Genomic DNA, 15615 nt, shown 5'->3' with positions numbered 1-15615 from the left:
CGTCAGCACATTAGGGACATACCACACAATACTAAGAAAATAAACATGATAAATCATCATATTTAACCTCACCCACTACATCCAACACATGCCAAACACATGTTGGGGAATGTGTAGGCAGAAGCGTAACAGTGTAAAAACGTAAAAGCGTAAAAACTGGTGTAGTTTTATTTAAATCCCACCCACTCAACCATGCCCACCTTTCTAAAGTGGCTTGTGCCTGCGCTGGTTGCTGTGACAGTGGGGAGGGTGGAGCTGTTGCTGATGTTGTTGTTCATTTCCCGATTTTTCATTCTCTCTGCAGTGACACATCAATCAGTCAGCAATGAATCCCACTTCCCAATCAACCTGTCTTGCAAAACAGGTTAGCTGCACTACCAAAAAAGGTGCATGGCACCATGGACCTTGCTTCAACAGAAAAATAACCTGTTGTTTGGAAACACAATAAATGTTGCCCCTGCATACAATTTATTATCATTCACATGGATGTTTGATAAAGGATGGCCAAGATTTGTCATCCACCCATGTAGGTGTGCTGGAGTTTCCTCCGCTTCATCCTCTATACTGGTACTATAAACATGTGACAAATAGCTTTTAAATGCAGGACAGGAGAAATTTGAAGACAACTTTTTCAGCTAACTATGATTAAAACATTGCTTCATTGCAATATCCATATTCAAATTTAAAATATGCTTTAAAAGAGCCATTGGACTGTTCTCATAAAGCTATGAGTCAGAATAAAATGTAGAATCATTCCACAACTGGAGTTCTACATCTTACCCTTGCTGTAAACACAGATGCTCAAAGCCTGTACTCCAAAGAGTTCTCTCACCCTTAAACTCAGTGTTAAATTTTTTACATTCATTGGCTGTATCCCAAATTGCATATTAGCATAAAACACATTAATGTAACATGTAGTATATATTCTCCCCTACATCTTTTAGTGAGTATCAGTAGGTGCTCAAGTGCACAGCACTATGAATTATGAATGTATTTCTGGGCCAAAATTCTATGATCTTAGGTACATTAACCACACCAGGCAGCTAGCTACATATATTGTTTTGCATAATAACCAGACAGTGATGCGCAATACATATAGCTGTTTGCTGCTTACATTTGTATTCTGACTTCATGCCACTGTTTAAGTTAGCTGGCATTTTTTCCATTCTGAATTCCTTCAACAAGCGTCTTTGCGATCACTGAGCAGATTGAGCATGCCTCCTCTGTCTCCGTCAGCATTCAAAAACCAAACAGAATATGGCTCTACTATTACTATCTCCCCCAACATAGAGAACAGCTGAACTGGTTTGTTTCTACATAATGGCACGTGGACAGGTCACCTGACTCAGTGTCACTCTCCGATTCACTCCGCTCCTCTGAGCTGGAGCTGTTGAAGCCCCCTGCTGGTCCCTGGAGAGTGCTCTGGCCTTCTTCCTCCTCCTCCGCAGGGGTGCTCTGCAGGGCAGGGGGCGTGTGCCTCTCACGCTCATGCAGGCTGTTCTTTTCTTTGCTGCTCATACGACAGATTGAAGTCCTGGGGCAGGGTAGTGGGACAGGCAGCACGCAGGGGCCAATCAGTGAGGGCGACACAGATGATACAGCCAATCAGTGAGTGAGCAGACACACAGTGCTGGTACCCTCTGCCTGATGCAGAGGGTACCCTATGCCAACCACCACATTCAGCTGAGCACACACCAAAGAACTTGTCCAAAACTCATTGGTTTTAGGGTAGGGTGACTGGTGGGGAATGATTCACACACCTGCAGAGCCACAGATATAATAATATAAATATAATATACAGTATTACTGACATAGTCTAATAAATTTATTATAAATATCAACACATTTAAACTGTTTTGTAATTAGAGGGAAGTTTATTGATGCATTTTATCATCTATATGCTCTTGCACCAGAGCTTAAAATCCTCTTCAGTATTGGGTTAAAATCCTCTTCTGTAATGGTCAAGTCAGTAGTATTTGGTTTGCAAGTGTTAATTTCATCTAGGGATATCACGAAAACTGATGCTTCGGTACCAAGTCGATGCCAAAATTCTGAAAACATTTTCTACAGTATCGTAGGTATTGGGGATGTTATTCTTCCAGACCTGACGGGGGCAGCATATACGCCTGTTTGTTTCTCAGTACCTGTTGCTTGTATTGCTCATCTTTCTTAGTGATGTATTTGTATGGAGCACTATCATACCAAAAAAATTCCTTGTTGGGGTAACCTACTTGGCAATAAACTAAATTCTGAAGTGTTCTAGTCTGCCATTAAAACGCCAAAGGAAGAAGAAGAATACTTGGAAGATGGCGACAAGTGCAGGTGCAGCGACAGCTCCGCCTCGACTCGTCGAAAAGAAAAACAGTAAGAGTCGTGTATGGAAATACTTTGCGTTCGAGGCGGATCATCAGCGATTAATAATAAATTCACAAAAAATCAGTATGCAAACGGTGCCATAGAACTTTTCAGACGAAAGGAGGAAACCGTTCCAACTTAGCGAAGCACCTCAAAGACAGACATCCAGATTTATTCAAAGAATTCAAGGTGAGTGAGTTTCAATTCATGTTAACGTTACATTAACAACGTATCCAAAGTGTTGTCCTTGCTATCCTGAGATACACGTTACCGTTATTTTTGTTTGAGACAGCTGGCATTGCTGTGTAGCCATCTATGTTCCATATGATGTTTGCAATGGCTAAACGCTAAAAGCTACCGTGTTTACGCTAACGTAATGTAACCATAGCTTGTAATAGTAGGCTACCGTCCTTACCGTTCAGTTTGTATCATCTGTCATCAAAATATAACGTTAGCGTTTTAAATAAGTATTTCTGGACTACTGGTCTGTCACCATGTCAGTAAACTTAAACTACTGTTTGCACTCTGAGTATATAGAGGTGTATGTGTGTGTTAGTATATTTTGGGTGCAGCCTCTGCTGTTTTCTTACAGTCATTGACCTATACCTGATAACTGAAATCTCATAATTTTCCTTTCACAGCATCAGCCAGAGGAGGGTGTCGACCAGGAGACGCAGGACCAAAGTTAGCAAACACATACACAGCCAACCATATCAGAAGCTTTTCAGAGGCACAGAAAATACCATGCCACTGTTCTTTTTGGTAATGTTAATAGTTGTGTCTTTTTATTATTATATATAGGCCTATTTATTATTTCCATATTTTTTCATGTCTTGGCCGGGTACTGCAATTGAAATGCTGTACCATCATAAAAAGTTGATTGTTTGTAATTAAGCACAGTATTGATTGTTTTGAATACTTTAAGGCTACATGCCACTGTTGTTTTTTGTAATGTTCAAATATTTTTAATAAAGGAGTGTATGTTGAAGTACATTGGATTTATTGTTTTGTTTTTTGTTTTTTACCGTGGTTTCGAATTGGGTCTCGAGAATCGTGGAATTTCACTGGCATTGGTATCGACTACTAAATTTCTGGTATCGTGACATGCCTAATTTCATCAAAATCTTAAACAAAATCTATTGATCAATGACTTTTTCTCCTATAATGAAGATGGCGCAGTAACTAGATGAAACAACTTTAACAAATAATGACTATAACTAAACATCTTTTCATTTTCACTGACAAAAACATGAACATATGAAAGTTTCAGTGGTTGGCTAGCAAATGTTCAGTTTACTATGAGGCTTTTGCATGATATCTGTTTAGTCCAATCATTTGCACACATACCTTTCCAAATGTAAACCACTCTGAGTGTTCTAACCTAATGCTGTTCTTCCCAACTCTGTAGGTAGATGGATAGAATCCAAAAAGGCTACAATCCAGGTTGTACTCTCTGCTGCTCAGACATTGTTTTCTAGTATTAGCTTATATTATTACCAGCTATTATAGCTTATATTATTAAATCAACATTTACACACTGTCACGCTGCACTAAGGTGTCACAAACAATTCTTCCTGGGGATCTGTAAAGGTTGAACTGAAATCACAAGCCACAATGATATGATTCTCAATATTTCTCTAACATGTAACTTTGGCCACTGGATATACATTTTACATTGCACATTCATCTTCATGTATATTATCCTCAGCTCTCCCTTTAACAGAAGTGAAATTATTTCACTTAAGAAAGCAGAGTTTGTGTGTGGTGTGGTCTGGTTTGTGTTGTACTGTTGGCTGTAATATCACTGACTGTTGGCAATGGGCAAAAGTGGATAACAATGTGGAAAAGCTGTGCAATGTGTGTGGGATTCTTGCACCTCCAGCTAACACCTAACGTTATCACAACATTCATGTGCAATTGAAATATTGACCATCTGATTCTTTTAGCATCACAGTAACATTGTGAGAACATTATGAGTTACTGGAACTAAAAGTGCTGATAATCAGGTGACATCCCAATGGCAACCCACTGGTGGAACTGTGAAATTCAACATTATGGTGGTCATGACACTACAGGCAGAAATGTGCTGGGCCTCACCTGCGGGAGCGCACAGGGACCGTGGCGACGGGACATGTGTTCTGTATGACAGGTATCTGTGACATCTTATGCCTCTTTGAGCGGAGCTAGGGAAAGTGCAGAAAGGCAGCCACTTCACTGAGTATCAAAGCACTCCGAATGAACACCCAAACCATACAGCTATCTTCCTACCAGGATGATCCTGCTGGACTAGATGACTAACATAATACTCAAGTACATGGAGAGTGATATACATGTACCCAGACAGACACACAGGCAGGCAGGCAAAGTCTTACATTGTTCTGTTTCTTTTGAAGATCCTCAAGGACGTGAAGCAGACGCTCATCAGCTACATCTATGGGAGTCTGACCCTGCAAGAGAGAAACTGAGTGGTTGAGTGCTTCATGGGGTTTGAATGTCATTCACTCTCTTGCTTCCTCAGCCTTTCACTCACTAGCTCACTCACTCCCTCACTTTATTACTAATTAATTATAGCACTTTCAATAACCACAGCCCTGGCCCAGTTTTGACAGTTTTGCGCTAAAAGATATCCTAGTGTGGATAGATTTGTGTTAACAGATGTTCTAGCTTGAATAGATTGGTGCTTAAAGATTTCCAAGTTAGGAGAGATTTTGCAGGGCAATAGCTCAGTTTTTTTGCTACACTAAGGACCCATGTGAGGTATTCAGGGAGGGAGGGCTATTACAGTGTGGATCAGTGTGCCAGCACAGGGTCATCTTAAAATAAACATAAGGTCAACACGAGGGCAGCGCAAAGTCAATGTGAGGTCAGTGCGGTGTCAGAGTAAAGTCGGCATGAGGTCTGTATCCTCACCACTTTGTTGACAGCCCCCATATCACTCATGCTGTCCACCAGCAGACTGCAGGCCTCTTCCTGACCCCAGTGCGCCGCAGCATGAAGTGGAGTCCAGCCATCAATGTCCCTGCTGTCCACATCCAGCCCACACTGCAGCAACACGCTTTGAGACACACACAGATTACTGCTGTCCACATCAGGCCCACACTGCAGTAACACACTGAGAGGCACAGATTACTACTGATATTTGACTACTCTTATCTATATCATTTATAAGCAGCAGAGCTTATAAGGCTTATAAGAGCTAGGGCTCTTTTGGCCACTTTGTAACTTTATAACTTTGTCACATTTCAAGGACCCCCTAATCAAACCTGACGGATCAGAGGTAGTAGAATTTTTTTTTTTTTTTTTTTTACACATTTTTTCTTTTTCCCCAGGCAGATTTAGGTTTCATAAAACATTCTTTCTATCTACTAATGTGAGTATTAATGAAAAGCACAGTAAACATTTTTATCTCATAACTGAATGATTTCCATGCATATCCCCTGCAGAGAAACATATGGTCAGTGAAGCCTCTCTGGATTTGATTTGGAGGTACTTGTCAGACCTACCATCCTCTCCCTCTCCTCCCTCCCCAGCTCAGTTCCTCTCCCAGCACCCCCCCCATCTTCCCTTTATATACCTCTTTCTCCTCTTCCTCCACTCCTGTGGCTCCCTCTCTGTTCAGCTAAATGTTCTAAAGAAGAGCATTCACAGAACCTGTTCTCAGATTTCCAAACCCAATGTGTAGTTTTGGCTCATCCAGTAAGGTTTTCTCATAGCTCAAGGCTGATTAGTTATCATAAAACACAATGGAATAAGGTAAATGGTAACCTACTTATGTATGAGCTAACGAGGACTGCAAATGTAACACTGAAGCTCTGTGAAACGCTTTTCAGCCTTCTTCTGACCACTCACTTCATGACCTGGGTGTAGCCCTTAGCTGCAGCCACGTGCAAGGCAGTGGCACCCGTGTTGGGGTGTGGTGTGAGAGTGCCATGCCCTGCTAGCATCACCATGGCATCCTGCAACATCACCCTCTCCTCTTCCTGCCTAGCACTCTCCACATCCACTCCTGAGAAAGAGAGAGAGAGGAACAGAATGAATGATTGAAGGAAAAAGAAAGAGGAGACTAGTTGAGTTACAGCTGCGAAAAAGTCCACTCTGAAAGTCTTATCTTCACATTTGTACTCCCCTTATTGTTTGCCTCTGGTAAAGCCTTACTCAACATTGATTAATTAGGGGTCCAAGCATGTAGTGCTGAAACCCTTTTGTGTTTGTTCCAATTTTTAGGGGTCCAAGCACGTAGTGGTTGTAGATTTTTCTATTGCCCTAAAAGTGTTTGCACAGCAAAAACTACAGATGCTTGAGCTACCAAATTTGGTAGATAGGTTTCTATGGTCAGCCACTACTCAGGTAAAAAATTACCCCGATTGGCCAGATGGTGGTGCTATAGGAAGCCACAACGCATATTGGCCTATAACTCTTGAACCGTTACGGCTAGAATAAAAATTCTTTTTCCCCTCGATTCCCTGGCTCCACATGAACAAAAAAGCCTCTTGGACCAAAATGATATGCTATATTGGATTTTGTGCCATTTTGAATTTTTTGTAAAACCTTGACCTCCTCCTAGACGGTACCACCGATTTGCACCAAATTTGGTACACAACATCTTCAGACCAAGATCTTTAAATATTGTGTAAAGAAAGTTACTATGTTAAAAGATGTAGCCGCAGTAATCCAATGAAGTTTGTGAGCATGGCCTCTTTTGATATAATGAGCTATTAACTCCTGAATACAATGTCAGATCATCACCAACCTTGAAATCCCTCATCTACAGGCCATTAGACTCAAGCCTACCAAATTTGGTGTAAATCTGTCCATAGGTGGCACTATAACAAACAAATGGTCATAACTCCTAAAACACTTGCCCGACCAAGCTCAAATTTTGCATGCTGTGTCTAACGAGGTCCTAACGAATTTTATAAGGACAAGTTGATAGCTCAAACAAGATGGCGGCCATCAGCCAATCAACTTTCAGTAGCCCTTAAACTGACTTCATGAAACGTTGCAGGTACATTACTAGAAAACATTTAAATCCCCATTACTCGTGCACAAAAGCAGATATTTCAACTAAATTTCTTGTGCTTCATCAAAGTTAAGGATCCTAACTTTGATGAAGCCCTATCAAGTTCAAATTTTGCATTTCGTGTCTTGGTCAAAGGTCCTAATAAATTCTATAAGCTCAAGCAACATGGCACCCATCAGCCAGTCAAATTTCAGCAGCACTTAAATTTACTAAACTATGACCTGTCATCATGAAACTTTGCAGGATTGTTTTGGATTTGTCAAATAGCAATCTGTATGAAAATTACATGGCAAACTCACTTTCTACCACTCCCCCAGTCAAAAACTACACTTCGCTACATTCCAGACGGCTACACCCAGATCAACATTCATTGACCGTGACACCTAGACTAAGGTCAACTTTCACTGACCTGAGATGGCAAAAAGCATTTGGGTTCTTCTAATAGCAAACATTCTTGCATATAATACATGTATTAAAAAACGGAAAAAAATGACCTATTTAACATTTACATTACCTGTCACACTTACTTGAGAACTGATATCTATAGGACAAAGTTCAAATTTTATTTGTCATATGCCAAGCTACAATAAAGGAATAAAGGAACCAGCGATGGGTGATTGAGAAGTGTTCTTGCTAGGGAAGACAATCTAATTACCAGACCTCTGGTAGTTCACCACTGGTACTCTATTGTCTATCCTGATCAAAGACGAAATAATCTCATTACCAAACCCCCGGTATTTCACCACATGTATTCCCACCCTTATTGATAGTTATTTGATTATTGTCTATCCTGATCAAAGCGCGGCATCTGTATAAAGAATGTCTTCAGTGGACCCTGAGGTTCAGATTGACTCCGCTGAACCCAGAGTGCGTTTTCACGTATTTCTGACAACTGCCATTCCTGTAAATAAAGAAGTCTTTTCTGCGAAGATCGGAATTGCGCCTTGTTTTTCCTTACACTGTGGTGCGCTCAGCTAGTCGCACCACCCTCTGCAGGGCCTTACAGTCCTGTGAAGAGCAGTTCCCATACCAATCAGTGATGCATCCTGCCAGAATGCTCTCGATGGCACCAGAGTATAAGGTTTTTAAAATCTGTATTGGCAGTCTGAATTTCTTTAACAGTCTGAAGTGATAGAGGTGCTGCCATGACTTTTTCACCAGGGTGGTAGTGTGAGTGGTCCATGTCAGCTCCTCGGTGATGAGTACGCCGAGATATCTGAAGCTGCTCATCCTCTCCACTGGGCACCGTTGATGGACAGTGGGGTGTAGCTCCTGTGTCGCGTCTTGCAGAAGTCAACTACCAGCTCCTTTGTTTTGCTGACGTTAGGGGAGAGGCAGTTGACCTGGCACCATTTTGTCAGGTCCTCCACCTCCTCCAGGTAGGCCGTCTCGTTGTTGTTGGTGATCAGGCCCACCGCCACAGTATCGTCCGCAAGCTTTATGATGGTGCTGGAGCTACTCTTTGCCACACAGTCATGTGTGTACAAAGAATACAGCAGGGGACTGAGGACACGACCCTGAGGAGCACCAGTGTTGAGGGTAAGAGAGAGTGGGAAGTGAGGCTGCCCACCCTAACCTTCTGTGGTCTACCAGTCAGGAAATTTAGAATCTATTTGCACAGAGAGCTATGCAGTCCAAGGTTCAGGCAGCTTACTGACCAGTAAAAGTGGCAACTATAGTGTTAAAAGCTGAACTGTAGTCAGAGAACAAGCATTCTAACATAGTTCTCTCTGCCGATGTTGAGGTTGGAATAAGGTGGTGTACAATCCAAGCATGTAGTGCTGGAACCCTATTATGTTTCTTCTATTTTTATTTAGGGGAGCAGCACGTAGTGCTGGAACCCTATTAGTTTGTTCTGATTTTTATTTTTGTTATTAGGGGCCAAGCACCGAAGGTTAGAACGCTAGAATTTTTCACTATTATTATACTTTCTCCTCTGGGAGTCTATGGCAGCCCATAGAACCCCTTGGTGGATTTTTATGAAATTTGGCACATCGATAGAGGACAGTCCAAAGTATCCAGGCCTAAATCCATCCATCTCTGTAGTGCTAACCAACAGGCCAAACTTCAACGGCACCATTTTTGCTTATAACTTTTGAACCGTTTGTCCTAGAGTTGTGATCTTTTTTTCCCCGAATCCTTGGGTCATGACAATTCGAATGCAATTCGAATGCGTTAAAGTCCGCCATATTGGATATCCCGCCATTCTGATTTTTTTCAAAAAACCTACTTTTGCAAACTCGACCTAGGCCGTTGATCCTATCACCACCAAATCTGGTACGTATCATCTAGAGATGGGTGTGACCAAAAGTTATTCAAAAAATTTTGCTAGGGCAAACGATGTGGCTGCTGTCGTCCAATGAATTTCCATGCCAAAGACACCAAAACAGGAAGTGAGGCATATGTCAGCAATGCTTGGTTGCAGTCAGGCCAAAATTGGTATACTTTATTGCCAGGGGGAATAATGGGTTTCATGAAATTTGGCCATATGCGGGCGCTATACCAGAAAAACAGAGAAAAAAAAATTTCAAATGCCTATAGCTTTGGAACCAAAGCAGACGTTTCAACCAAAATTCTTGTGCAGCATCACAGTGAAGGATCCTAGCTGGGAAAGCATGAAACCTGTGTGTCGGCCATTTTGTTTTTTGGCCATCTTGGTATTATCATTTTTTCAGTGGTTTCCCTGGCAGGCCATAGAAGCCCTAGGTGGTTGTTGGTGGAATTTGGCACCCTCATAGAGCACAGTCCAAGGTATCCAGGCACCAAATTTGGAGTCAATCCATCAATCTCTGTAGCGCCACCAACAGGCCAAATTTAAAAATAAATTTTTGCCTATTACTTTTGAACTGTTTGTCCTAGAGTTGTGATCCTTATTTCCAGTGAATCCCTGGGTCATGATGAATTGAATAGACTCATCCACTGTAATGGATTTTTGAAAAAAATATTTTCAATTTTTCGAAAAACTTTTGCGAACTAGTCCTAGACCGTTGATCCTATCACCACCAAATTTGGTCCGTATCATCTACAGATAAGTTATTCAAAGAATTTTGCTAGGGCAAACAATACGGCTGCTATCATCCAATGAAAATCCATGGTGAAGACACCAAAACAGGAAGCGAGTCATATCTCAGCAATGCTTTGTTGAAGTGATGCCAAACTTAGTACACTTTGTTGCCATTAGCAACACTGGGTATGCACCAAGTTTCATGAACTTTGGCCACTTGGGGGCGCTACACCTTTAAGAATCATTAAAATACCCATTGCTCTGGCAGAAAAGCAGATATCTCAACTAAATTTCTTGTGCTTCATCAAAGTTAAGGATCCTATCTGGGAACTTATGAAACCTCCCCATCAGACATTTTGTGTTTCATCCATCTTTGATTTTGTCAAAAACATATTTAACCACCTCCTCCTAGAGTTATGGCACAATGAGGTTCGTGTATTACCTCTTTGGACCATTGTCTTTAACAGTTGCTAAAGGATAGTTGTCAGGTTGAACAATGTGGCCGCAGCGTACCCACAAATCCGCCTGTGAAGTCGCCATAAAGGAAGAGTGGCCATATCTCTGCAATGCTTTTGTTCATTGACATAAAAGTCGATACACATGCTTACTAGTTACTTATTAGGCCTGGGTGCCACACAGCAAGTTTAGTGAAATTTGGCCACTTTGGGGTGCTATACTGAAAAACAGGTTTAAACACCCATGTGTCCATGTACTTAGATTTTAATGACATTTTGTTCTAATGGACATCACAGGGCACAGACCACACAAAGAAAAGCAGATATTGTGACCAATTTTTTGTAGGTCATTACATCATTACACATCAGGTCCTAACTGGAAAATGAACACATAGTTCAATGTCCAAATGGCATGGCTGCTAAGATACAATCAGTATACTGTTGAAAAAACACTTGGACTTTCCATATTGGCCTGACAGCGTTTTTTTTTTTCTACTTCAGAAATTACATCTGAAATGTGGGGTTGTCTTACATGGGAGGACTAGACTTTTTAATGTCATTATACATTAAGAACAGCAGATGGCGCCATTTTTCTCAGATTGTTGAGTGGTATTAGAAATCCCAGTAAACTAGTTTATTTTTATTTTTATTTAAATGTGGTAATTTCATCTAACAGATGTAAAAAATATATCAGAGTACCTTGTTTTAATCAGTGTATTTTATTAAACTGATTTCAGATTGAGATTTCCTGTATTTTCATTTTATCATGCACTTGCGTACAATGACGAATGAAATGCGGTTTCTCCTATATCAACAGTGTATATAAATTACAAAGAGAATTAAAACAACACATATCCATAAACAATACACTCAGTTTAGTAAACATTTGGAGGGGAATAGCAGCATGACTCTATGGTGACATGTCGTTATGGTATAGTTGGAGGGGAATAGCAGCATGTACTGTCAATAGATGATCTTTTTTTGTCTGTACAAAACGTGCCAGGTGCATGAAATGGATTGCACTAGTGCAGAATAGTGTCTGTCTCCTCCTATGGAGGGATTAATGGTTCAGTGAGGTGGAGGGGGGGGGGGCAAGGGTGTTCATGATCTTCACAGCCTGGGGTATGAAGCTATTTAGAAGCCTGGTGGTATCAAACGAAATTATTTCTTTAAATAAATAAGATTGATCTTCAAAAGTCCTTTGCCAAAAAAGGTGTTAAAAATGAGGGGTCCTTTTCTAATCAGGGACATTTTATTATATTCAGCTAATATGGTATGTTCTCTGACATTTTTCCCATGATTTTGGATTTTTTCAAATACACAAAAATTGCACTCCTCCAACAGCGTTGGCACTTCTCATTGCAATGTCCCAAGAAGGCACACTGCATTTTATGGCACTCGCTATGTTTTAAGCTTGACATATATGTAGTGGGGGGCAGTGTGGTGTGCAAATGGGTAGCACTACTGCCTAACAATATGGAGGTTTCCAAGTTCGGGGTACGTCTGCATTCAGTTTGTACCTTGTCCCTGTGTTCATGTGGCTTTCCTCTGGGTATTCTGGTTTTTCTACCACAGTCCAAACACATTCAGGTCAATTGGACATGCTATATTGCACATAGGTGTGAGTGTAAGAGTGGGTGTCAATGTGTCTGTTCAGCCTGTGTTGGATTGGTGTCTTGGTCAGGGGTTGTTCTCATTAGTTGTCTACCTGGTGGCCCTGAGGTGCTTGGCCCCTTCATAGCTGCTTGCAGCTATATTTATTATAGGCTTTTCACACTGCACTTAGCCCAGGGCTAAAAGCATTCTTAGAACTTTCTTAGCCCAGGCTAAGGGAGCTGTTAGCCCCAGGCTAAGAAAGCTTTCATACTGGCACAATCCTGGCACATTAGAAAGTGGGCTAACCTCGACTTTAGCCTAGGGCTTGCTGGCCCTGCTCCGGAGCAGGGTTAGCCCCGAGTCTGTGGGGTTATCCCCTGAAAATCAACTAAACATGGGGCTAAAAGGTGCCAGTGTGAAACGGGGCTAAAGTGAACAATGGACTTTGCATCACGTTTTTGTTGTCTAATCACACAACTTCTTCGTCATATCATTACAGTACACGTGTGTTTACATTGTAACTACTACTAACCAAAACGGGCAATATTCAGATGTTAAAGGTACCTAGCAAGCTAGCTAACTTAAAACAATAAAATGTCCAGAAAAGACAAACAGATCAAATTGGTTGCAGGCGGAAACAGCATTGTTCTTGTTTGCGGTCGGAAAAGTTCGTTCAAGACAAACTAGATGGAACATACCGCAACAGAAAGGTTTTCCAGCATCTGTCAGACAGTTAGCAGAGGCAGGTTTCAATAGGATGCTGGAACAACAAAAAAAAGCTAAAAAAATAGGGTTTCAACACCGCTCTCACATAAAGCCCTGCTAATGGCAACATTTTAACATTACTGCTTGCTGTTAAAGAATAGTCACGCATCATTCTAGAATGTAAACATTAGTCGCGTGTTCCAAGGGACATTTAACCCATTTAACTCATTTTAACCCATTTTGAATTTTTTGTAAAAGCTTGAAAATCTATCTCCTTCTAGACGGTGCATCCAATTTGCACGAAATTTGGTACACAGCAACAACACGTTTGGGCTATAACTCTTGAACTTTTTGGGCTAGAATCAAAATTCTTTTTTCTTCTCATTCCCTGGCTCCAGATGAACAAAAAAGCCTCTGGGACCAAAATGATGTGCCATATTGGATTTTCTGCCATTTTGAATTTTTTATAAAACCTTTAAAATCTTTCTCCTCCTAATGGTTTTCCGATTGCATGAAATTTGGTACACAACATCTTCAGACCAAGATCTTTAAATATTATAATATTTAAATATTGTATAAAAAGAAAGTTGCTATGTCAAAAGATGTGGCCACAGTAAGCCAATGAAATTGGTGGGTGTGGCCTCTAATGATATAATGAGCTATAACTCCTGAATCCAATGGCCAATCATCACCAAACTTAAGATCCCTCATCTACAGCCCATAAGATTCAAGCCTACCAAATCTGGTGTAAATTCGTCCATAGGTGGCGCTATAGCAAACAAATGGTCATAACTCCTAAAGGAATTGTCTGATCAACTTGAAATGTTGAATGCTGTGTCTTGGTCAAAGGTCCTCATAAAGTCTTTAAGGACAAGTTGATAGCGCAAACAAGATGGCACCCATCAGCCAATCAAATTTCAGCAGCACTTAAACTGACTCAACTATGACTATCATCATGGAACTTTGCAGGATTGTTTTGGATTTGTCAAATAGCAATCTGTATGAAAATTACATGGCAAACTCACTTTCCACCACTCCCCCAGTCAAAAACTACACTTTGCTACATTCCAGACGGCTACACCCAGATGAACATTTATTGACCCAGACACCTAGACTCAGGCCAACTTTCAATTGATCATGCGATGGTTAAAACCATTTGGCTTCTTCTAAAGCAGTAGTTTCTCAACCTTTTTTAAACAAACGCCCCCTGACCTCATCAAGAGCCCCCCCACCATACACACACACACACACACACACACACACACACACACACACACACACAGAGACAGACTCATATTATTACACTCATTCATGGAGAACTGCTTTTGGTCAAATTTTAAGTCAAATGTTGAAAACACTAGCCACCTTGGAGTGATGTATTCAGGTATTGAAAGAAGGCCTCGAAATGGTTAATGTTTTGGAATATGAAGTAGGGACGAAATACTGTCTTTTAATAACAACAACAACACTTTGGGAATTGATTGAAAAAATACTTGTAAAGATATGTATTTGAAAATTCAAACAAATTCAGGACAACACACAAAACTTTGTTTCAAGATCACGAACAAATAAAACGGGAATAACAGAAGAAAACTACTTGGACAAACACACAAAAGCTTTTTTCCAAGACTACGAATCAACACGTGAACAACAGAAACTAATTGCCTGGCCAATGAAAAAGCAGCAGTCCCTTCGCACTGTCTTTAACTTATATCCGAAGTTTCCAAAGGTCATTTATTGAAGACCGAAGACCAGTTCACTGAACCTAAAGAACGACAAAAGTAGGCTGAAATTAACTGAATTAGAAAAACTGGATTGAGAAATCTGAACTGAACTGAATTAAGAAGCGGAGGCTTTTTTCTTGTTTTCTGCCATGTTGTTGATGTTGTTTGATTGTGTTTTGATATTACAGTTTTAGCTAATAGCCTACGTAATTGTACCTGTGTGCATTTTGATTGGTCATGGAATCTTAACCCGCGAAACTGGACTTCTGTCAGAGCCGTCAGAAGTTTATAGGCGTTGCTATGGAGATCATTTGCCGGTAGTGTATGAGAAGTCAGAGCACCGGCAGCATGAAAATATTATAATTGTAACTGAGCCTTCTGTTGTAAGCCTATACTTTTAATAATAATTAATTAAACAAGGAGACGGGAGATCTGAACCGATCGACAAGCTTTATTAACTTCTTCATTCATCAGCCAAAACCGCGTAACTCAGCACCATCTCTTCCAGTATGACCTTTCAAAATAAAAGCACTGAAAAATCTCTTACATAGCCTAATCATTCGCACAAAGACATGAGAATAACTTTTATTTCAAATTCAAATGAACATTATTTGTACTGACGGCTTAAAAGTTGTGAATAACTGTCACTAATGGCCCCCATTTATAAGCGCCCCCTTTTCAGCTACCTCGTTCACAACGCCCCCCAGAATTGCCTCTGTTGAAAAACTCTATTCTAAAGGCAAAAATTCTTGCATA

At 40.7% G+C, this 15615-nt stretch overlaps 1 protein-coding gene across 2 annotated transcripts in view; it reads right to left on the bottom strand.

Moving 5' to 3' along the window:
* The window catches only part of zmp:0000001167 (protein phosphatase 1 regulatory subunit 12A), a 47111-nt gene that overhangs the window by 13454 nt on the left and 18042 nt on the right, over positions 1-15615 (bottom strand). For both annotated transcript variants that reach the window (XM_036534724.1, XM_036534725.1), the window contains exons 4-9: positions 6205-6361; positions 5266-5410; positions 4728-4802; positions 4453-4538; positions 1341-1534; positions 201-298 (exon numbers count right to left, since the gene is read on the bottom strand). In XM_036534724.1, coding sequence (XP_036390617.1) covers positions 201-298; positions 1341-1534; positions 4453-4538; positions 4728-4802; positions 5266-5410; positions 6205-6361 — 755 coding nt within the window. The remainder of the gene's footprint in view (positions 1-200; positions 299-1340; positions 1535-4452; positions 4539-4727; positions 4803-5265; positions 5411-6204; positions 6362-15615) is intronic.

This window comes from Megalops cyprinoides, chromosome 8 (assembly GCF_013368585.1).
Source record: "Megalops cyprinoides isolate fMegCyp1 chromosome 8, fMegCyp1.pri, whole genome shotgun sequence".
In the NCBI taxonomy this organism is placed as follows: Eukaryota; Metazoa; Chordata; class Actinopteri; order Elopiformes; family Megalopidae; genus Megalops; species Megalops cyprinoides.
The sequence above is the reverse complement of the archived record's forward strand: the minus strand, read 5'-3'. Positions and strand labels throughout refer to the sequence as shown.